The sequence below is a fragment of the Impatiens glandulifera genome, chromosome 7 (genome assembly GCF_907164915.1).
Source record: "Impatiens glandulifera chromosome 7, dImpGla2.1, whole genome shotgun sequence".
In the NCBI taxonomy this organism is placed as follows: Eukaryota; Viridiplantae; Streptophyta; class Magnoliopsida; order Ericales; family Balsaminaceae; genus Impatiens; species Impatiens glandulifera.
In genome coordinates, this window is record NC_061868.1 from 28,514,937 (window position 1) to 28,540,772 (window position 25,836).

General features: G+C 30.6%; 1 protein-coding gene across 1 annotated transcript; it reads right to left on the bottom strand.

Moving 5' to 3' along the window:
• Positions 1-951: 951 nt before the first annotated feature.
• On the bottom strand, positions 952-5,513 carry LOC124944657 (sodium/hydrogen exchanger 1-like). The gene is made up of 15 exons (XM_047484969.1): positions 5,327-5,513; positions 4,852-5,145; positions 4,576-4,694; positions 3,749-3,846; positions 3,503-3,562; positions 3,375-3,421; positions 3,010-3,204; positions 2,748-2,794; positions 2,534-2,600; positions 2,318-2,418; positions 2,106-2,207; positions 1,867-2,005; positions 1,714-1,776; positions 1,557-1,640; positions 952-1,466 (listed from the first exon to the last, which is right to left on the bottom strand). The coding sequence occupies exons 2-15, from the start codon at positions 5,023-5,025 to the stop codon at positions 1,116-1,118; spliced, it is 1,647 nt and encodes a 548-aa protein (XP_047340925.1). The 5' UTR covers positions 5,026-5,145; positions 5,327-5,513; the 3' UTR covers positions 952-1,115.
• Between the last annotated feature and the right edge of the window lie 20,323 nt (positions 5,514-25,836).

Sequence of the window (25,836 nt, forward strand, 5' to 3'; positions counted from 1 at the left end):
TGGCAATTTTTACAGTTATGAAAGAGTTCTTGAACCATAAATATGAAATTATATATATATATATATATATATATATATATATATATATATATATATATATATATATATATATATATAATACTTTTATCATTTTTAAAAAATATATATTTTATAATTTAAAAAATATACATATGATATACATATAAATTAAATTAAAAATAATATTTCAAAATAATAATTGATCAGATTAATTATAATAAAAAATGATTATTTGAGTTGTACTTAAAATAAAATTTTCATTCTTTATTTAAATTTTTTACTCATTAATGATAGATTTTACAATAATTATCCTACCGTGCTTGGTAGAAATAGTTGATATAATACAATAAAAGATCACGGATTCGATTTTTATTGAAAGCGTTTTAAATGAAAGTGAAAGATTATAACGTGGAATGTAATTCTAGTTATACTTAAATTAAAAAGAAAAAAAATTAATGTATAATATAAGACATAATCAAATAACATAATATAAATATTAAAATGCCTATTTATGAAAGTATCTCACTTCTGTACTTCTAAATACAATTACCTAGTGAATGTGAAAATAAAAAAAAACAACAAAAATATGAAATGAAACTCTCTATCTTGAATCAGTTTCAGCTCTGTAAATACTGCCAGAGAAGAAATAATGCGAGATTCAGAAAGATTATTTTTATATAATATTTTAGCCTATATATTTTTTTTTTTAAATGTAAGAAGATACACAAATCTATAATTTTTTAATTTACTTCACTATTAACAAATATTCATTCAATTTTTTATTCGTATTGTTTTAATTCCACCCAAACTATTTTTTAAAATCACCCTAACTCTAGTTTCTTAATCGACACAACACGATAATTTAAATAAATTTATTATAATAAAAGATGAATATAAAGTTGAGGGTAAAGAAGACTCAAATAATGACAATTGAGGGGAAAAAAATGAGCTTTATTCCCAATTTTTAAAACTGCTCAAATAAAATACAAATACATTATTGATTATGTATTGTTAAGAAGCTAAAACATAGTCCCCTTCATTAATTGAGGGAATAATAAACTAGTTCTACTACTACTATTACTATTACTATTTACTTCTTAATGGATGGCTGATGATGAAGTGGTCGGATTAATTTCGGTTGGTGAACCTGGTTCATATGGAACGAATCCACGGCCACCAAAGACAGGTCGCATAAAAGAGTCATCAAATTGACGCCAAACGCGATGGACCATATGGGTTGGAGTGGTCAAGAACATGCGCAGGCTGCTAGGACGTGTTAAAGTAATTATTCCAATATCAAACTCCACATCTCTACTCTCCTGACCTTGAAGTAGTGGAACCGAAACTGATGACTTTGGGGTGTTTGGATCTGATATTGCATCAATGTGTCCCATATCATTCGGATTTAGCATATACCTTATAAGAGGTTTCGTCAGCAAACCAAACACCTAATGACCAAATCAACAATATTGTTAAATAATAATAATACAAACAAAAAAGAAGTAAAACTCTAGTTCAGTAGTCAGTCAGTCACTTACTACTGTGCTGAAGAGAACAACTGAAATCGTGCTTGTTATTAAAATCGCATTTGCTTGCAGATGTGTATGCCCTGATCGCGTGAACTGCATGCATTTTTATATATTTACATGACTTTAATTTCTGCACATATTACCTTATAATCTGATCAGACATTACCTTATTGTAAGCAAGTGCAATGGACACTGCACCTCTCATAAGACCCGCCCACCATATCACTATCTGAAAGTTATGAAAAAAAAACAAAAGAATTTTAAAATTGAAGACTGTCATGAGGAAGGAATATTATACTCAAGAAATGTTTTTAACTACCTGCTGCTGTAAGTTGATCCTTTCATTTGGAGATTTCTTGACTAAATTTGACAAGAACGATAAGGGAAACACGAAAGCTGCTCTTCCAATCAAGATTAGGATTATCAATATCGAGCTAAGGGCAAATGATTTTTCTGGCCTGACGATTTTAATTAACACCACAACAACATGTTAATGTTAGATTATATATGTATGGTAACTCATGTGGTGGGTATAAATATAATTAATTTATGACTTACGTATCTCTAACAATTCTCCACTTCTCTATGTCCAAGGCATCCATACCAACATAGAGAAATATAAATGTTTCTGCTAGAAAAGATAATGTCGCAAAAGTATGCCTGTAAATGAATTCATTCATTGTAAACACTATATTATGACCCATCCAACCAGCACCACAAACTCTCTAAAGTATGTATGAGAGGAACTTCCAAATTGAGGTAAGGCATACTTGGTAGTTATTCTTGAGCTCTCTGTCACGTTATGCCAAGTGTAGTGGGACATCACGATTCCACAGAAAAATACAGTCAGAATGCCACTCAAATAGAAGAGCTGTATATATGTGATGAAGGGATTGGTTTTGGGGAAAGAAAGATTATCATTAGTAATATTTATGTAAGAAGAATAGGTACATTTAGGGAAAAGAAGGGTTGATGAAATCACTTACCTCTGCCATCATATATGAAAGATAAGCCATAAGAATCAGAAGCGCAACTTCACGATCGGTTGAGTGCCTAGATTTTGATTTAATGGCATATCATCATAGTAAGATAAATGATTCATGAGAATATATATGATTAATATTCCATAACGAAGTTGAGCAATTTTTATGTTGATTAAGTCGGAAAGCCAGCAAGTAAGGATTACAGTTGGATGTATACCTGCCAATGTAAAGCTTTCTGATAATATAAGCACTAAGCAAGCCAGTCTGCAGGGTAAAATGTCACGCAATCATTACAGAATAAGGGAAATTATATGGAAGAATATGAGAATTTGAGAAAAGACATATAGAAAGAATGTCCCAAGGTTAGGTGAGAAACAGATCTTCAACTATTTTCCACTTCATCAATATCATTTCTTAGTTCTTTTGTTCTATATTCTACCATATATCTATTATTATAAATTTGAAAAACAAGTATTTACCATGACTCCCAGCAAAGTGCTTAAAAAGAACAAGTAGAGGAAACTTCCAATGAAATGTAAAACGAGTGTGGGATCAAGATTTGTAAGATCAAAACTTTGAAGCGCATTGAAAAGGACAATTGATGTTGCATCGTTGACTACACCTTCCCCAAATACCAAACTGTAGAGTAGGGGTGTCTCATCTTGATGAAGCACCTGCAGGGCAAAAATAAGATTTAGTTTTTTCTAGTTATAAGCCCATGACAATGGCAGGGTACAGAGGGACAGCGATCAAACTTGGTTTCAAAAAATGAAAAACGAATACTTCACGCTTTAAGGCCTTAATATATATGGTTGTTGACAAACAGTTAACACGTATTCAATACCTGTAATGTGCAAACAGAATCTGTTGCAGAGAATATAGCACCAATTGCTGAAAATATCGAGTCAGATAATCAGGGAAAGATGGGTATGGAATCAATGAGAAGAAAAAAGTAATATAAACTCATGTTACCTAAATAGTCTCCAACATCCAATGATCCAATATCCATTATTCTAAAGAGTTGAGTGGTACCTGAGTGAATCAAAAAGAGTGAATAGTGAACAAGATTAGTTATGTTGTGAAGCAGGATGAATAACTGAATCTTTACAATAAATGACAATGATCCGTTCCAGACTGTGTTCCATCAAATATTTGGGGATTAATATGCTTGTAGAAAGTTAGGGCTTAGGAAACCCGTGAGGAAATATTTATCCATACCTAATGAAATAACAGCACAACTGATAATTGTACCAATAGCACCAAACATCATAATTGTAATGAAGTTACGGAAAAATTGCTTCTTTTTAACCTGAAACCTGAAATGTGCAAGATTAGTTACATTCAAAGAAAATTTGTGTTATTCTTTGATGAAAAGATAAAGCGGTTATCGATTGCTATCAACTTCTTTGTAAATTGAATACATAAGACACTCTCACTTTTTCCACGAAAGTTCTCACATTTAAACAACAATATAACTTTCCTGTTTTATGGTTTCCCCTATTAACTTACTATTGCATTAAGTGTGAAATTTTGTTTATCATTCTAACTTGTACAATTTTAGTAACTTATTTAATTTTCCAAGTTATCATTCATTAATTATCCTTTTTCCTTCCCAACTAGAACTTTATTCCTGACTTAACTATACTTGAATGTTGTGAACAAACAATATGTACAAAAGTTTACAATGACGAGATTAGACAATTAGTATGTGATTAGACAATTACCAAGAAACAATGCAACTATAGAGAAAATAAGTTTGACATGAAGAAGACAATAAAAAATTCCCTGTCCCTAAAACAGCATCAACTGGCCAAACTTGTCATGGATCCTTTACTTAATGGATAAAAAAAAGTTTGAGGGACAAAATCAAATTTGTCAATGAGAAAAATACCAATTATTTGTAGTCAAATTATATATGTAAACACAGGTTTCAGTGTCAAGCCACACAAGAGAAACAGAAGCAACATTTAATAAAGGGTGTCTCAAATATGAACTACTGAAAAGTTCATAGAAGGAAGCAAAAACAGAACATGGAAGCAAGTTACCCAGCATTGAATATGATAGGTGGAAGAACATATATGAAGAAAAGATCTTCACTGAACACTAGAATACGCGAACTTCTCCCTCCACTTGTCATTAAGATAATGAAGCCTGTGAACAGACCCTGCAACATTCCGGTGTTATGAAATATGCGATGAAAGAAAAACGACGGTTGCATAGTCTGATTGATTTCAGTTTCTAAATAGACATTTTTGATAAAAAAAAACGTGTAGTTATTTTCAGAATTCGAAACAAGCACATTGTTTATACACAAATCTCACAATGATAAGAGCAGTGATTGATTCATTGATCCACCGGGTCTCCTCCAACAAGTGACCAAGCACGATACAAGCACAAAGGAGGGCAATGAAAAGGTTTATGGACACAACAGAAGCATGATCAGACATCACTACAGATTCCGATTTCTCTAGTAACCATTCCATAGGGACAGCCATTTTGTAAACCTATACTTTTTTAACTAACAGTTATAGTTGAGTCTTGACCACATTAATTCAAGCTTTTGGGCATCAAAATTTTGCCATTCCCAGGATGCCCATTATGGAATGTTACAACACCTGAATCATAAATAGAAAACAAATCAATATGATTGATTGATTAATCCAACTTGAAGCGTTTGAATTTAAGAATTTGTTTCCTGAATTCATCATACTAATGTATAGATTAAGATTCTGTTTCATCATCTTCTGTTGTAAATTAAAAACACTCCAAATGCTATAAAAGAAAACAAAAACTTACAACAGTTCCCCAGATCTTCGACAAAATTAATGATTAATTTCCTCCCTCAAAATAAAACTGAAGAGATTAGAAAGGTGGAAAGTCTTTGTGAAGAGAGGCGAGAAATGAAATTGTAGAATCCAGAGAGAGAAAGGAGGAAAGGAGGAAACAGAGGAGAGGAGGCGCGAAAACTATGATTAATCTCCCGTCACAATGTGCTATGCTATCCGTTTGTTAGTTATTTAGCCATTTTAATTGTTATATAAAAAAATTATGCTTAGCACCACAATAATTTATATTGTCATAATTATGTATAATCAGGTCATCATGTATTAAATTTTGTTTATATAATATATATTTTACCCTTATATCATCAAATTAAATATAACCAATTTTTGAAAGAGAGAGTAAAAATTATATATAAAAAATAAAAACAAATTAATTAAGAAGAAAAAATTAATATATATAAATTTGATGGGAAATAAACTTTTAAAGTTAATTTTTAAATAAATTAAATATGTATAATATTTTATTTTATTAAAAATATATAACATAAGACATTATTTTTTTTAATCTTTACATCATATAAATAAGAGAAAGTCAAAACCTGTATGCTTTTTCAATTTGATTATATTTTAGCTTATAAATAGAATTTGAAGAGGGACAATAAAATTTTATAACATATAGAAATGTTGGTCAACTAATTATAATACTTTAATTTTAATTTAAAGTTTCACAATATTTAAAACGTCAAAACAGTGGTCAAACAAAACTTAATAGGAACACAAAATTAAAGTACCATTTCATAAAAGGGCCGGGCACTTCATATCCAACCTTGATGTTTATTCAAAATTCTAAGATAGGTTATAAATTTATAATTATTTATTAATTATTCTTTTTTTTCTTTTTTTTAGATAAGGTAGTTATCCGACATGATCAACACATAATGAGATTAGCCTATTAGACTAAACAGAAAAGCATTATTGTATTATTCAAATAATACAATAATTAATTATAGCTTTAAAAAAAAAAAAGTAATTAATAAATAATTATAGCCTATCTTAGAATTTTGAATGGACATCAAGGTTGGATTTATGAGATGGTACTTTAATTTTGTGTTCCTATTAAGTCCGTTTAACCACTGTTTTGACGTTTTGAACATTGTAAAACTTTAAATTAAAATTAAGTATTATAATTGGTTGACAGTCAATTTTATATGTTTTAAAAATTTTTGTCCCTCTTCAAATTTTATTTATAAGCATATATATATATATGACAGAAAATAAAAATTAAAAATAATTATAAAATATATATTATAAAAAAGAGAGAAATACATATTAAATATTAAATATTATATATATATATATATATATATATATATATATATATGAATATTATTTAGAGAAATTTTTTATAATTTAATTGTGAGATTATCATATTAATAGTTATTATATATAAAGTATTATTTGTATTATATATATTTATATAATATATATATATATATATTATTTTATTAATAATTATATATATAATAATACTATAATATAATATAATATATATATATATATAATTTATAAATACTAATACTAATAACTAATTTTTCTTTCATTATTTTCTTATATAAATTCAAAAATAATTTTATATTACATATTTTCTCTCAAAATATATATATATATATATATATATATATAATATTTTTCTTAAGAGTATAAATAATTTATTTTGGTTAATATAAAAATTAATTAATTAGTAATAAATATTAAATACAATATATATATATATATATACACAAAATAATAAAATTATTTTAACAATCTCAAAGGATCTAAAGTTAAAGTGTTCACATTTAATACTTAAGAAAAGAGTTATAAGATTTTCAAATATGCATTCTTGATTACAATATGTGTTGACACAACTTTTAAACAAATAATACGAGGTATCCGAAAGTGTGAGGTCAAAATTAGTGGTTGGTTTGGAGAACATTTAAAAGTGGAAGGTCACGAGATGGAGATCGGGTAATGGGTGGTTTGTTGAGTGTGAGGTCGTAAATAGTTGTTGGTTTGACGAACATTTGAAAGTGTGAGGTCACGAGATTGAGGTCGAGTGGTGGGTGATTTGTTGATCGAGGGGATAAAGAGACGTGTAAATGTGTGAGTCATAAGATGATGGTCAATTGGGGGTTAGTAATTGGTTTGAAGTTGGATAAGAGGTTTGTGATCAATTGTGATTGGTTGTTGATTTGTTGAAGTGAGAGTAAAAAAAAGGTCGACTAAGATTGGTGAATGGTTTATCGAGGGATAAGGAGACATATGAAAAAGTGAGAGTCATAAGATGAGAGTCAGTTGGGGGTTAGTGGTTGGGTTTTGACAATGGATAAGAAGTGTGTGATCAATTGAGAGTGGTTGTTGATTTGTTGAAGTGAGAGTAAAAAAAGAGGTCGACTAAGATTAATGAGTGTTTTGTCAGGGATAAAGAAGCATATGAAAAAATGTGAGTCACAAGATTATGGTTAGTGTGTGATTTGCCGAGTGGATAAAAAGACATATGAAAAAGTGTGAGTCACAATATGAGGGTCAATTAGGGGCTTAGTGGTTGAGTTTGACGAGAGATAAATAGTATGTAATCAATTGAAATCGATTAAGATTGATGGGTAATTTGACGAGGGGATAAAATAGACATATAAAAAAGTATGAGTCACAAGATAATTGTCAATTATAAGGTGAAGTGGTATAGAATGTATAAAATATATGTTAACATTAAAAAAGTTTAAATTAAACTTAATTTTTACAAACTAAAATCAATTTTAAATTAATTAGATTTGATTAATATTAATTTTATAAAAAATATTTATAAATAAAAAATATTTTTTTATATATATATTTATATATAAGCACTGAATTCATGTTAGTTTAATTAATTATTCTTCTATACAAAACTAACTGGAGAAAATATATTTTAATTGGACTAAATATGAAATTTTTTATTTTTTTTTATGATCTCATATGTTATTTAGTTTTAATGTTTTATTGACTTATTCAACAAATTTTTAGATTTTGTTTACAAAATTCAGACTAAGTTTCCTATTAAAATAAATCATGGTTTAACTATTTTTTTTTTTTAATTTTTTTTAATATAGAAGTATAAATAGTTTAATATTTAATAAATATAAATGAACTAGTTTTACAATTATATATTTATAAGAATTAATTTTTAAATTTATATATAAGTTTATAACTTAGATTTATATGTTTTAGTTACAAAATGGTTAGGAATTTTTTTTATAATATTTTAAATAAAATTAAAAAACTCAAATAATTTTTATATTAATTGTTTAAAATATAACTCTAAATAACATAAATCTTTATAAAGAAAATATATAAAATTTAATATTTAATATTAGAGGAGTGGTAGAGAGAAGGAATTTGAGAGAGGGAATAGGAGAATGAATGATGTGTCACTACATCACTAGTTGGAAAAAGGATAAAAAAAGTGAAGAAAGAAAGAAGAGAGAGAAATTTTATTATTTTTTAAATTGCGCCACATCAATCCCTCCCTCTCTCAAATTCCATCTCCCAATCATTAATATAATAACATGATATATCATGATTTCAACTAATTTTCTAGACATATATATATATTTCTAACAAATATAATTTTTTTGAATTTTTTAATAAATTCACCGATAACATCTAGTATTTATTAACATATTATATATATAATAATAATAATGTTTAAAGTCAATCACCACATTAATTCATGTTATCATGTATATAATCCATGTCATTAGTATTTTCTCTTCCTTTCTCTCCTACTCTTTCTTTCTTAATTCAATTTTATTTTTCATTAATATATATATATATATATATCTAAAAAATTATCTATATTACCATATACTCTTTCTTTCTTTTTTTGGTTATAAATGTACCTATCTTCATAATTTTTATATTTATTTTATATATATATATATATATAAATATATATATATATAATTAAATGCACCTACCTTCATAATTTTATATTTATTTATTATCTTATATATATATATATTATTTTTTATTAATTTTATATAAATACATTTTATCTTTTATCATACATCTTCTCTCTTATCATATATATATATATATATATATATATATATATATATATATAATATTTTCTTTATAAGTATAAATAATTTTTATGTTAATATACAAATTAACTAATTGATAATAAATATTAAATACAAAATATATATACATACACAAAATTATAAATTATTTCAATAAACATAAGTGGTCTAGCGATTTAAGTGTTCATATTTCATGTTTAAGACCATGGTTCGAATCCTAAATTCATGCAAAGTGTGAGGTCGGAATTAGTGGTTGGTTTGATGAGCATTTGAAAGTGTGAAGTCACGAGACGGAGGTCGGGTGGTGGGTGATTTGTCGAGTGTGAGGTCGAAATTAATGGTTGGTTTGGCGAGCATTTGAAAGTGTGAGGTCACAAAATAAAGATCGGGTGGTGGGTGATTTGTCGAGTGTAAGGTCACAAGATGGAGATCGGATGGTGGGTGATTTGTCGAGTGTGAGGTCATAAGATGGAGGTCATGTGGTGGGTGGTTTGTCGAGTGTGAGGTCGGAATTAGTGGTTGGTTTGGCGAGCATTTGAAATGTAAGGTCACGAGATGGAGGTCAAGTGGTGGGTGGTTTGTCGAGTGTGAGGTTGAAATTAATGGTTGGTTTGACGAACATTTGAAAGTGTGAGGTCACGAGATGAAGGTTGGGTGGTAGGTGGTTCGTCGAGTGTGAGGTTGGAATTAATGGTTGGTTTGACAAGAATTTGAAAGTATGAGGTCATGAGATTGAGGTCGGGTGGTGGGTGATTTGTCAAGTGTGGGGTTGAAATTAATGGTCGGTTTGACGAGCATTTGAAAGTATGAGTAAAAGAGAGGTTGACTAAGATTGGTGAGTTGTTTGTCGAGGGATAAAGACATATGAAAAGTGTGAGTCACAAGATTAAAGTCAGTGTGTGGTTTACCGAGGGGATAAAGAGGCATATGAAAAAGTGTGAGTCACAAGATAAGGGTCAATTGGAGGGTTAATGGTTGAGTTTGACGAGATATAAGATGCGTGCCATCAATTGAGGTCGACTAAGATTGGTGGGTGATTTGCTGATGGAATAAAAAATGTATATGAAAAAGTTTGAGTCACAAGATGAGGGTCAATGGAGGGGTTAAGTAGGTGACGAGGGGATAAAATAGGGGCGGAACCAGGATGAAAAATTACCTGGGGCTGACTCATTTGCCTAGTTTATTCACTTAATTTGCCCCATTTTTTTTTTAATTTAGGTGGGGGCTAGAACCCACCCTAACCCAAGGGCGAATTCAGGAATTTCTTTTTCACTGGACTGTAAGATTTTTGGTATTATACTATTACGTGTAATACGTGAACATATTAATCAAATTTTTCTACAAATACCCTTAATAAATAGATCTTCGACCAACCCTTCCTAAAATAAAATAAATAAACGAAATTTTAAAAGTAATTAGAATACTCGATTTAAAAAACAAAATAATACATGTTAAAGAAAAATTAAGTTAAGAAAGTGTGAAAAATTAAATTAATTAGATTTTAAATAAGTAAAAACTAAATATATAAATAAAGAAAATATAAAAATAATTGAAAAAATAAATAATATATAAATTTATTTATTTAAATAATTGAAACAAATTAATATAAACTTAATCAGACTAAATCCAAAGCCATCAGGATAAATGGTTACATATTTAAACTTAATATACATATATTTAAAACTTTACCCTCGGCTACAACCTAAACATTTTTTAAATTTAAGTGGGGCTGAAGCCCACCCTAGCCCAAGCGTGGCTCAGCCCCGGGATAAAATATATGTTAATATTAAGTTTAAGATTAAATTTAATTTTACAAACTAAAATTAATTTTAAATTAGATTTAAATAATATTAATTTTATCTATAATATTTATAAATAAATAATATTTATTTATTTATTTATTTATTTATTTATTTATTTATTTATTTATTTATTTATTTATTTATTTATTTATTTATCGGTATAAATTCCTAGTTAGTTTAAATTATACAAACATAATTACCAATTTAAAACTTTATAAATCTCAAATAGGAAATTTACATAGATACAATTTATTCAAATACATATAATATAATATTGTCACATTATCATGGATTGCATGAGACTATTTATAATTGTTGAATTTTATTCATAAATTTTATTACTATAAATTTTATAATAAGTGACCCACTAGTCTGTATATTAGATTAAATTATACAATAAAATATAAAATATAAATCCCACAAATTAGCACAAATTTGAACCCCTCGTGTGAGAAATAATGTTTTTTTTTATCAATATAAAAAATAAACTTGATAAAATTTATTATATGTTTTGCCATTTTAAAATCGTGTGACTATAACTTAGAGAATAAATTAGCAAGAATCAGTGATCGAACCCAGTATATAAATAGATACGGTGTTTGATAACTTGATTTATCACTTAATTTAATATATTTTGAACTTATTTAATATATGACAGTTTGATAACACATATTTATAACTTATTTTTACCTACTTGTTGGGTCAAATTATTTTAACTAAGTGTTGAAATAATTTAACCACTGAGATTTTGATGATGAAATAACTCATGAGTTTTGATACAGCTGTATTGAAACAATATTTCATAAGACTTGGATCTAATGAGGGTCATTAGACCGATTTTTGGCATTCAATGCATAGAATTAGACGTACAGTCTAACTCATCGGAGTTAGACGTGTAGTCTAATGAATGCACAGAATTAGACGTACAGTCTAACTCATCGGAGTTAGACGTGTAGTCTAATGAATGTAAAGAATTAGACGTAAGTCTAATGAATACGAAATTAGACGTACAGTCTAACTCACCGGAGTTAGACGTGTAGTCTAATATATTTGCAATTATACGGGTAGTCTAATTTATGCGGAATTAGACGTGTAGTCTAATTAGTGAAAGTTAGACGTGCGTCTAACTCCTTCAGACAAGTCTGAGGTAGAACCGGAATTAGACGTGTAGTCTAACTTAGTGGAGTTAGACGTGCAGTCTAATGGTTATTGGATAATTAGACGTGTAGTCTAATTAGTGAAAGTTAGACGTGCGTCTAACTCCTTCAGACAAGTCTGAGGTAGAACCGGAATTAGACGTGCAGTCTAACTTAGTGGAGTTAGACGTGCAGTCTAATGGTTATTGGATAATTAGACGCGAGTCTAATTCTATTAGACCAGGCGGTCTAATAGACGTTTTCTATTAGAAGGAGATGTTTTATTTCATTAGACTGATTTTTACAATCTGTCTAACTGAAATACGTCTAATGCTCAGTTTAAGCAGTACGCTTGAATCTAGCATTTCACCTACCAACGTGTTATAGCTGTACCCTACTCCTGCTCCACTTTCTAGTGAAGATTAGTACAACAGCTATATGCATCCAATCAAGGAATGCCACGTAAGAAAATTTTCCTCACATTACTTGTTTTGCAGGTACATCCCTGATGGAATATTCGGCGCACTACCAGTGATGTACGTCCACGATCCTTGTGCTCAGAACCTGCTGTGTACAATGGAGGCTTTCCAATGGAAGAGTGCCACGTTTCATTCTAAAAATTCGACCGTTAGCTCCTGCTCAGTATTTAACAAATCTTAAGGACAACGGACAAACTACCTTACGAATTAGCCTCATACAACGAACAAGCAATCTGATTTTGCAGAGAGAGAAACTACTCAATCATCTTGCTTACTGAACTTATAATGTGAAGCTGCTTTCTGATTGTACTGTGTGTGAATCAAGAGAGAGCTAGAATCAAAACACCTTTAGCTGAGTGATATTCTTCATCTTGTAATTGAATAGAAAGTGTTCTGTTCAATAGTGAGCTAAGTGTGTGTGTAAACTGTATTTGATTCGAATCATATTATAGTGAATCCTTCCGGTGGTTGGAAGAAGGGGTGACGTAGGAGAGTTTCTCCGAACATCCATAAACAAACTGTTGTGTTCTTCATTTCTGTCATCTTTTCATATTTCATCTTGTGCTTCAAACCCAAGTAAACAATTCCGCCTTGAATCCGTTTCAAGTGTTTACACAAGTTTGCGTAGAATAGAAAGCGAACTAAATCTCTAACAGGATTTCTTTCAAACCGTTTTTTATAAGCCTTCATCCTTAGTCAGACCCCCGTCTCTATCGATCAAGCCGATCCTATCAATTGGTATCAGAGCCCTGTTTCTATTCTCAAGACTTTCCTGAAATATGTCAACCATATCCAAAGATGCCAGTGCTACAACCATTCCAACCTTCTCTCGTGAAAACTATATTGTTTGGAAGAAAAGAGTTCGTGCTCATCTCTCTTCTCTTCATGATGACATGTGGAGCGTTGTCACAAAAGATACTATCAAGATTGATAAGGAGAAGGGTGACTGGACCGCTGATGAAAAGAGGAAGAACAACCTCAATAACATGGCTCTTGATGTTTTGTACAGATCTCTCGATGATAGTATGTTCAACTACATTATCGAATGTGACACTGCCAAAAAGGTATGGGACAGACTTACTCAACTGTGCGAGGGCAACGAGCAAACTAAGGAAAACAAGATTATGGTTTCCACTCAACAGTTCGACAGCTTCAAAATGCGTCTTGGTGAAACAATGAACGATTTCGACACCAGATTCAGCAAGATCGTCTCGTCTCTGTCCATCCTAGGCAAGACCTATAGCAACCGGGAGCTTGCTATCAAGGTCATGTGTGCTCTTCCAAGAGAATGGGACATAAAGACTATGGCAATGAGAGAATCCAAAGATCTTAACAAGATCTCTCTCTTTGATCTCTTCGCTGACCTCAAGGCCTATGAGTTCGAGCTGAACTGTAGGATGGAAGAAGATCAACCCACGTCCGTTATCATTGCCAAGGCGCTGGTGACTGCTGAAGAGCCACCAACCGCTCCGGATGTGAAGATGACAGCTCAGCAGTTGAGCATCGATGCCATGTCTCTCTTTGTGAAGAAGTTTGGTGACTTCATGAAGAAGAGCAACTCTAACTCAAACTCTTCAAATTCTAATGAAAATAGAAAATTTAAAGCTAATGTTACTTGTTTTAACTGTGGTATTAAAGTTCATTATGCATCGGAATGCGGGAAGCCAAAGCGTGAAGATGCCCAGGATGATGTAAAAGAGCTAAAGGATCTTATGGCTGGTGACAGAAAGAACAGAGGAAGCAGCCGTGGCTCTTACTTTTCATCCAGTGAAAGTGATGAAGAAGACGTGGCTTGCTTCATGGCTAGAGAAGATGAAGAAGGAACTCAGGAGACTGAGGTATTTGATTTCTCTTCCGAAAGGTTTTCAAGGGAACAATTGGTAGCTGCACTAGATGACATGGTCATCGAGTACAGAAAGCTAGAAGAATCTCTAAATGAAACTAAATCTTCATCAGATTCAAATAAACCAAATCTGTCTAAAGGGGAAGAGTCAAATGATTTTGAAAAGAAGATTGAAGAGATCTCATCTAAGAATGAGATGCTCAAGGAACAAATTCAAACTCTTTCATCTGAAAACAAAAGGCTTAACTATGTTGTTTGTGCATGGACAAGGTCTGGTGATGCTGTCAAATATCAGATCAGCATGTTGATACCTGCTGGATCTAGATCCAGATTGGGATTTGATAGCAATGACCCTAACCTGTCATGCAAAAAGTCAAAACCAAATGACAAACTTAAGCCAATAAGTTTTGTTAAAGGAAGTGTGACTGATATTGAATCTGATCATATTCATGAAGAAGTTGCTTTCAAAAATGAAATAGTTTATGTTCCGCCGACTGTTAGCTGGCTTAAGAATAATCTAGAAAAAGCTAATAAGTCTGGTAATTTAAAACCCGACTCTAAGTCAAGGAGTTTTAAAAGAAAACCTTCTTCAAAAGTTAAATGATCAGTGGCTAGTAGAAAGTCGCCTGCTAAGTCAAAAACATACGCATTAATCACGGCACAAAATGATAAATCCATTAGAATAACTCAAATATGGATTCCTAAAGGACTAATTGATTGAGGACCCAATTGAGTATGAGTACCAAAATGTGTAAATAGTTTATTTTGTAGGTGATGCAGGAGGATCGCATGAAGGAAGCTAGAAGAGTACTCCTCTGAGTACACAGCTTGGAAGATCAACAATGACATTTGCTATTCTGGAAGAATAAATGTTTTTATTTGTTAAAAATGTTTTTGGTCTTTGGACCACAAAAATTGTTTATTAAACTCTAATGTCCATATTCATAATGAGAGGGAAAAATTACTTGGAAGTAAAGATATTCTCTAGACGAATATCCTTAATCGGTCTAATTAGACAAGGATGTCTAAAAGAAACAGTGTGTACTTAGACGTATTTTTGCTCATAATCTATACATCTAAGTCTATATGTTGAGGTGTTATACCTACGCCATTAGACGGACACGTCTAATAGACGTTAGACGTTTTTACGTCATGAGCAAGTGGATGCTCACGTCTAATCAAACACACGTCTAACACGTGGTGTTTAAACAAACTGCTGTGTTCTTCATTTCTGTCATCTTTTCATATTTCATCTTGTGCTTCAAACCCAAGTAAACAATTCCGCCTTGAATCTGTTTCAAGTGTTTACACAAGTTTGCGTAGAATAGAAAGCGAATTAAATCTCTAACATGATTTCTTTCAAACCGTTTTTCATAAGCCTTCATCCTTAGTCAGACCCCCGTCTCTATCGATCAATCCGATCCTATCACTATTTAAATAAAAAAATGTTAAAATTAATATAATATAAAATTTATTTTAAAACTGAAAAATATATCTAAAAAATTTAATTGAAAAAAAATCAACAAAAGATCATTTTATCCTTATATATATAATAAGATTATGCTATATATAAATTTGTATGCTATTTTCCTTTTTTTTACAATTACAAATACAACCAACTTTCAGAGCTTTGGAAAACTTCCTTAAGATCATAGGAGTGTTCTCCGATCACAAGAAAACTTCCAAACCACTAATGATTCATGTTGTGATTCAAAATTGAAAATTTTCAATTTCAATCGGGTTGAACTTATTTCTTGTTCAATTTTATACTTTCTATAGTCGAAATTGATCCTTAGATGATTTTTAAGCTTTTTGTCGAAAAATATTTCATCAATTTAACCCAAATAAAAAAAAACACAAATTTGATTTGAAAATTTGAAAATTTTTATTTTCATGTTTTTGAGTTTTTAAGCTTAAATTTTTATTCAAATAGCTGCCTAACATGTTAAGATGAATTTCAAATCATAAAACATACATCCCGATTATGTTTGATCGAACTGAAAATTTTCAAATCAAATTTTAAAACTTGTTACAGAACTTGATTGATATAATTATTTTATCATATTTTATTATAAACATCATTTGGAAGTTGTTGGAACAAGAATTAGACCATGAGATGGCCTAATTCGAAAATTCTCAAATCTTTCCCTAGAAATCATTTAGAAAAATTGATTATCTTAGGGCTCGATTGATCGGTTCTAGGATTATGGATTGTGATCCCTACATCTAAGAGAGCTAATGGCAACTTTAAATCTGTATCAAAATTTATAAATCTATAATTTCAGACCAAATAAAGAATACTTGGTGTTCTTGGACCGTGTTCTATAGGACCGAGAATCCTTAGTCTTGTCCAAAACCTAGGACCAAAAAAACTGACCTAGGACCGAGATGAAGGACCGATGTTCTTGAGTCAAGACCGAACCCTAGGACCGGTGTTATTGAGCTAGGACCGAGAAATCCGACCAAGAATTTTCACCTAGGATTGAGAAATCTGACTTGGGACCGAGACTCCCAGATCATAGGACCGAGAAGTCCAACTTTGGGAACAAGTTTCCCAAACACTGGACCGAGGATCTTAGCTCAGAGCTACCCCGGACCGAGAGGTTTCTACACCTCAACCGAGAAACCTATCCCCATATTAGTCTAGGACCGATTGGCTTTTACACCTAGACCAATAATTTCAGCCAAGGACCGAAAATCCTTGGTACCCTAACCTAGGGAACCTCGATCCTCCGACTGAGAATCTCGAGCCTCGATCGAGAGCTCCCTCGGTCTAGACCGAGTCATCTGGTCCCCGACTGACAAAAATGAACCAACTCTTAGGACTGGAGTCTTAAAGCCTATTTTGTTCAACTTTTTAAAACTCAAAATTATTTTTGTAATTTTGAAACCCAACCCATTTTCAAATGATCACGAGAGGTTGGAAAAATGATTTCAAAATATTTTCGGGATTTTTCAAATAAATATTTTGACTAAGACTTATTTTGGTGTTTATTTTTAAACCCAACTCCTTTATGACATCTTTCAGGTCCTTTAAAAAATCTCCGCTAAACCGTAATCACAAGTACACACATTTAAATAATTTTGTACAATTATTTATATAATCCAAACTTATCTTTGTTTAATTCCCCCAGACTACTAATTTAAGGAAATAAATGTTATAATTAAATCTTTTAATACCCAGGCTTTTAAAAAATAAAACCGTTTTCAACGGGCGCGAGGACATAGTGCGCAAGCCCTTTCCCGAGCATAACTAAACAAACAGACCCCTTATGGAAACTCTAGTGTTATTATGTTTTTTATACGTACATCAAAAGATTTATTTTTAAATCTTTTAATTAAGTGCCAAAGTTATATTTTTCTATTAATCCTTTTCTTAAATAATTTTTTATTTAAAAGAGATTTTGGCGTGTAAACCGAGGTTATATTTTTATACCTTTGACCAACTCATTCCGGTTCGAATTTTCAATCGGAACCTTCAAACACGATGAACTAGACATAGGGGCCGGTACCACCGGGCAGGACGCGTACAATACCCGTTAAAAAATGGTCTATACTTTATAAACTTGGCTTTTTGAAAATCAGTTGTATAACGTTTGAGTTTTAACCGATTATTCTTCCGTTCATATTCATGCTTTTTAAGTTTTAGCATTATTTAAAATATTGAAACAACAATATTAAATGATGATACTTGTTGCGGATAATCGCTAAGGAGAATTATATCTAAAGAATATCATTCATTTTTAAGGATGTTAGGGTTTAGAAATAAACGTCAATAGAACCTTGGTTGATATATTTGTTTGGAAAACATTAAGAAAATATTTTAAAGTAATTTCCAATCTCTTAGGATTTTTAGAAAATGGCTTAGGGTTTCAAAATTACAAAAATAATTTTGAGTTTTGAAAACTGGAACCAAACAAGCCTATAAGAGTCCTAGGGTTTTAGTTCAATTTTATCGGTCTTGATCCGGAGATCCTCAATTGAGGCTTGGGAGCTCTTAGTCGGAGTATCGGAGTTCCTCGGTCAGGGTGCTAAGGACTCTTGGTCCTTGGCTAAAATTATCAGTCTAGGTGTAAAAACCTATCGGTCCTAGGTTAGCTTGGGGCTAAGTTTCTCGGTCGAGGTGTATAAACATCTCGGTCCATGGATAGCTCTAGGCTAAGTCACTCAGTCCCAAGGTTAGACTTATCGGTCTTGGGTCTCGGGAGTCTCGGTCCTAGACTCAAAACTCTCGGTCCTAGGTCTTAGGAGTCTCGGTCCTAGATTTGGATTTGTTGGTCATGAGTCCTAGGGTCTCAGTCCCAGGTTAGACAACTCGGTCCTAGGTCCAGATTTTATCGGTCCTAGATCAAGAACAATGGTCTTATGTCTCGATCTTAACTCAAAAACATCGGTCATAGGTCTCGGCTAGGACCGAAGATTCTCGGTCGGACCTCTCGGTTCTCAAGAACAACAAAGTGCAGTTTTAGTAATTCGTTTTTTTAGCTATGATATTTTAATCTAAGAGCTTGGGTAGCTTCATAAAACTCCCAGGAGCATGTTGATCATCATCTCAAGGTATCAATCAACCTAGATGATGATCAATTTGTCCAAAACAATTTGTGATCAAAATTTGAGTTTTTGATTTTAAAGTTGTTTTGAAGTGAAAGATGCTATCCAATAGATTCCCTATATCACATATACTTAAATGGTACCAAAACAAGAACATAGTCTCCTTGTTTTGACCAATTCAAGAAATCAAAATTTCATTTATTTTGAAAATTTTGATTTTGAGAAAATATTATGGAGATGGATCAAACATGATCTGAACATTTGCCCAACATGTTTACAATCACGTTGGGAAGCTTTCAAGGATGTGATCAAACATAATTAACCCATGAATAACAAACCCGTTTTTTATTTTTGAAATTCAAATTTAGGTTTTTGTTATCGAGATCGATTGATCGGTTCTATATTATCTAGATAGTTTCTAAATTATATAGGGATGAATTTTTAACCATAAAACACCATAAACAACAAACATACAAGCTTATGTAATTTGAAATATAAAAATTTCAAATTTAATCTATAAATATGAATTAGAGGGTGATTGGATCCTTACTAAGAATTGAAGAACACTTCTTAGACCTTAGGGAAGGTGTTATGATACACAGATCCGAGTTTAAGGTTTCAAACAAAATTTTGAAAAATATAGAACATTTCAGCTTCAATGGAGGATTATTTGTAAATCACAATTTAAGAATGGAGATTGAATTTTATGATTTGTCTATTTATAGCTTCCATGAGTCGGTGAAACCTTCTAGTGGCTTAAATTAGCCAAAAGCCATTAATGGCTTTTAACTGTTCTTGGATGAAGTCGTTGGAATAGGGATCAATAATCCCTAATTTGATAGAGAGAAATGATCACCACATAGGGTGATAATTTCAGGCTTTAAATGATACGAAATGGTGGAATAACAAAGGAGTTCCAAAAAGGAGAAATCGAAGAAAAATCTTCGTCCTTATCCCTCTAGATTCGCGTTGGAGATGGTGTCGCTCAAAACAACGTTTTTTTTAAGCGCGTCAGAGCGTTACGTCCAAGCGTCGTTCTGTCTGGGCATTTTGTTAGCATTTTGGCCAACGAGTGTTAGACAATCAACTGCCTCGCGCGCGTGCTTCTCCCTGGCTACATCCGGTTACATGGAGCGCTTTGATGCATTAAATGAGAGTTTAGCGTCCATCCAATGGACACGGCTCCTTCTGTAATTTTTTTCCTTTTTTTTTGCTACACCCAATTACAAATTTTAATTTTATTTTAAAATCTTTTGTTTGAAATTGATTTTTCTTTCACCCTTTTGGATTTAATTTTGATCTTTTTAAATACACAAAATATTAAAATAAACATGGTAAATATTTTACCAATTTTTTTTTGTATATTTTAGGGTTAAATAAATAATTGTTTTAGATAAAATGGATACAGCAATTCATTCTAAATTATATATATTTGTCCCTTAATTTTTCTAAATTTATTTTAAGAAATGGGTATAACATTTATCCCAAATAATATATTTTTTTTTATTTTAGCCTTAACCCTGAATTAATTTGATTAATTATCACAATAATTAGTCATAATTAATTATTTTAAATGAGTTTTTGGCCATGGTTCAAAATAATTATTTTAATATTATAAATTGAAGTGTTTATTTTTAGTACTTATAGAGTGCCCCTCTCAGATCGAGTTTGATTACAACAAACTGGTTTTGAAAACTTTGATTCGAGTATGACATCTAACACTAGGTTATGTTGTCCAATTTATAATGAGGGAGTTAGGAAAGATGGAATATGTAGCGTGTCACGGTTGGATTGACATGTTGATTCTATACATAGTATTCGTCGAGATGTTTCTGAGCGTTGCTTTAGGAAATTTTTTCCTTAGTGTTTATCCTAATAAGGATAATTATTTTGGGGAGTCATGTTTCACAGATCTTAACAAAGTACTCTTAAAATTCATGGCATGATGATAATCATAGGTATTGAAACATTAAATTCCTACTAGGCATAAATACCAACAGATTATCCATGTCTTAGTCATGTACAAATGGTTAAGGGTCATTGTTTAGGAGATATATATGGTACATTAAAGCTTTAGTAACTTTTCATGTGGGTAAGTAACAAGTAACATTCAGAGTGATCATATGGTAATGAGACTATCAATAGATGAGTCCTCGTGTAAGTTAATAAGCTTTCCTAGAAGTCTTACTAACAAGTAATGTCTAGGGCGATCATGTATAAATGATCGGGGTATCATATGTGTTTTTGTGGGAGTTAACAAACTTTTCACGAGGTTACTAATAAGTAAGGTTGAGAACAATCATATACAAATGATCGTGGTGCTTTCAACATATAGACTTTCGTGACTTAGGATGATAGTACCTATTGACAAATATGAATTTTGTCGAGAATACCTATTGAGAGATAGAGTTTACTTGAGTATCTATCAAGAGATAGGGTTTTTTAATTTATCTATCGAATGATAGAGTTTTTTTATGATGACCTATCGAGTGATAGGGTTTTGTAGGGATCATATACGAATGATCGTTTACGTTTGGGGACCTATCGAGAGATAGAGTTTTTTTAGAGACCTATCGAGTGATAGAGTTTTGTAGGGATCATGTATGAATGATCATTGTGCTTGTGCATAAGGATTTGTTTTTGAGTATTGAGTAATGTTGTAAAAGGAGATTCCTATCAAGAGATAGAGTTTTGACGTACACCTTTTCGGAGGATAGGGTTTCTGTACTTAAATTTACATCAACATTACTACCGATTTAAATCTTATAATTTCTCAAATAACACGTTCAAATTTACACAAAATATCTCTTCAATTACATATATTTCATTTAAATTTACACCACATATACCACAATTATACCATCATTGTACCACTTATGATAGTTTAATTTTATCTATAATTATATATATATATATATATATATATATATATATTTAAGTAAATTTTTGACCCCATATTTATGGGGTATATTGGCCCAAGTTAACTTATAAAACCAAAATCTAAATTATTATCTATTTTTTTTTAAATATAAAATTAAACTTGACCAAATCTATTGTGTATGGAATTCAAATTGGAAAAAAAAATAAATAAATCCAATAATTTGATTGTCGTGTAATGTCATGTGTATGCCATTTGGTCATTTTTTTATTGACGTATTTTTATTTTATTTTATGTTAATAACGTGAATGTCGCTTGTTTTTTCTAATTTTAGACATACAAAAATGATCAAATTTAATCCCTCAAAATTTATGTCCTTATGTCATCGTCCTTTTAAATCTATAAATATATGAAATAATTCGCACTTTAGCCTAGATGAGATTCAAACTCTAATATTGAGTATAATATAAATACTTTACTCATTAGACCACTTATATTTGTTAAATTTTATTTATAATTTTTATTAAATATATATTTCATAATAATTTTTTAACTCATAAATTTATTCGTATTTTTGACTTACGGATTAAATTGTATAATAAAAATATAAATTATAACTCTCTCAAACTCACATAAGTTTGAATTTGATCCCTAGTATGAGTGTGAAATAATATATTTTTTTTTGCATAAATATGAAAAATAAACTTACAAAATTTATTGTGTGTTTGACTATTTTAAAATCCTACTACTACAATTTATAGAATAAGAGAGTGATCGACCAATAAACTATAAATCAGAAGAGCTTAACCCCGCAATTTAAATGCTATACCCAATATAAAGATTGATTTCTCAACGTTGACGACACATATAATTTTGCTTCACAAGAATAAACCCTTAGTGTTGCGTCCATCATTGGACAATACAATTTAGCATGATGGTGACAAATGAGGTATCTAGAGGTGGTAACACCTTAATATGCGTGCGACTAGAGAAACTTAGTTGTATTTAAACGTAGAGTTAACCCCGTAGAGTTAACCCCGCAGGTTAAATGCATTACCCAAAATAAAGATTGATTTCTCAACGTTGACAACACATATAATTTTGCGTCACAAGAATAAACCCTTAGTGTTGCGTCCATATTCGACAATGAGAGGTCACACTATGAGAAGTTTGATTAGGCTGTGGAATGAGATGTGGTTAGTTAGCCGAAGTGGGGATAAAAAAAATCAGGTTGTATATTATAAAATATATGAGGATATGAGTCACGATATAAGAGGTCGGTTGGGATTGATGACCAAAGTGGGGAGAGTAAAAGAGATTGGTAATGTTAGAGATAGTTGATTTGACCGAAGTGAAAGTGTAATGTCATAAATGAGAGGTCGATTATTATGGTGAATAAATGTGGAATGAGATGGATGGTTAGTTGAATTGAGGAAAAAAGAATATCGGGTTGTATATTGTAAAATATGTTAACGAAGTGAATGTAAGGTAAATATATGATAGGTCGATTGAGAAAGAAATTGATATTGGTGGTTAAAATATACGGGAAGATTAGTTGTTTGATAAAAAGTTAATGTCAAGAGATAAAAATTTCGATTTAAATTGGTAGATAAATGTGGAATGAGATGGTTGGTCAGTCGAAGTATTTTAAGATCACAAAATGAGAGGTCGATTGAGCATTGGTGAGCTAAAGTGAGGGTAAAAAGAGATTTGTAATGTTTGAGGTTTTTTATTTGACCAAAGTGGAGGTGTAAGGTCACGAGATGAGAGGTCGATTGGAAAGAATATGTAATGAGATATGTGAGAAAATGAGTTGTTTTGTCGAAGTGAATAAAATGTGGAATGATAGTGTTATATTTTTTATTCTAATATATTATTCGTGATTTATTAAAATTTTTAAACATTAAATACATATTTTAAAATAATTATATTTTTTTATTGAATTTATTTATATTTTTATTCGTGTTTATCGCGAAACCTCCTAGTTTAATCTAATAATTACATAGGAACGTGACAACCATTTTACATTTTTATATTTAGACCTACATATATGTTTTTAATAAATATTAAAATTTGAAATTTTCTTTTAATAAAATTTACAATTAACATTTTAATATTTGTTAACAGATTAAAACTCTTTTTTAAGTATAAAAAATATTATTTATCATCAAATTCACATCTAATTAGTTCAAAATTGCACAAACATCACTACAAACTTAAGTTTTTATAATATCTCATTTTACACCCACTGTCATTTTATATATATATATATATATATATATATATATATATATATATATATATATATATATATATATATACCACCGTCACAACCTTCAATAATTAAAAAATGTTCAAATATTTATTATAAAGTTAAAAATTATTTGCATTCTACTCTTTTGAATTTTAATTTTAATTTTCTCGAATAAATGAAAAATATATGTGACCAAGAGAAGTTAAAGGTTAGGTATTCAAAATTGTAATTTGCGTCATCATAATAATTAATATTTAATGTGGAGTAATGTATTTTATTTTAATGTAATATATTTTATTGTAATTTTTATTTAATTATAAATATTTAAATTAATTTATGTTTTATTTTAATAATTTAATTTAGTATATTTTATTTTTAATATTATATGCATATTAAAAAAAAGAAAAAGTTTAAAAAGGAGAATCATTAGATTTATAAAGTTAATTATAATTTATAAAAATAGTATTTTTTTGAATTTATTAAGAAATGAAAAAAGAATGAGTGTAGTAAATAATATAATTAAATATAGGGGAACAAATTAAAAAAAAACGTACACCGTACGTTTCGTGATTAAGTAAACGGGAAAATACGTAATTGGGCGGTTGTAATTATTAGGTTAGTTTAATTGGGTTGTTTAGTTGATTATGTTAGTTTATATTTATGTTTAAATGCAAATAAACGTAATAAGAAAAGCTATTAATTAAGAAGTTGATATAGCTCTACTCTCTACGTACGTGCAGGAAGGATCGATTGGAAATGGTGAAAGTTCGTCAGTTGCAGAATCTGAAGAAAAAAACTATGGAATTATCGACGTTGTGTAGCGTTGATGTGTGCATCTTATCTTTCTCGGCCAACGGAAGAGAAATGAAGACTTGGCCGGAAAATCCTAACCAACTCAAACCCATTCTCAGGCGATACAAGGAACACCGATCCAAATTACTTAATAATAATAATAAGAGCGGAGTTGGTGTTGGAGTCGTAGGAACAACTGATCAATTTCGACGACGAACAAGTCTCGGGCCTGTTCTTGGAATAGAGATTCTATTTTATCGTTGGTTAATGGTTTGTCCTCAAATTCTTAAAAGATTTTTTCCGACCAAATCGCAGCAAAGCTTCAGATCATCAATTCCAAAATGGAGTTCATCAAATCGCAGCAGCAAAGCTTCTCGAATCTTTATAATTCAGAAAATAATGCTAGTTATCAACCCTTTACTCCTGATCCGCTGTCGGCGACATCTCATTTTTATTCCGACGACATTGATTCTAATGAAATAATATCACTTCTTGATGATCTACCCATAGTGTCAAAAACTATTTGCGTTCCTCCTATTATTTCTGATGATTTGTTGTCATTGCCCTGGGCAAGGGACATTATTAATGATGATTGGCAGATGCAGATGGATCAATATCTCAATTTCAATCCTCAAGTCCCCTCCTCCTCAAATACAATAATAAACGAAGCATCATGAAACTGGCTTTT

Bases quoted from the DNA above. Each gene is read 5' to 3' on its own strand.
- LOC124944657 (XM_047484969.1), bottom strand. From the start codon at position 5,025: ATGGCTGTCCCTATGGAATGGTTACTAGAGAAATCGGAATCTGTAGTG. The intron at 4,695-4,851 runs GTGAGATTTGTG...GGAATGTTGCAG, and splicing joins CAATCACTGCTCTTATCATT to GGTCTGTTCACAGGCTTCAT. The intron at 2,601-2,747 runs GTATACATCCAA...ATCAAAATCTAG, and splicing joins AGAAAGCTTTACATTGGCAG to GCACTCAACCGATCGTGAAG.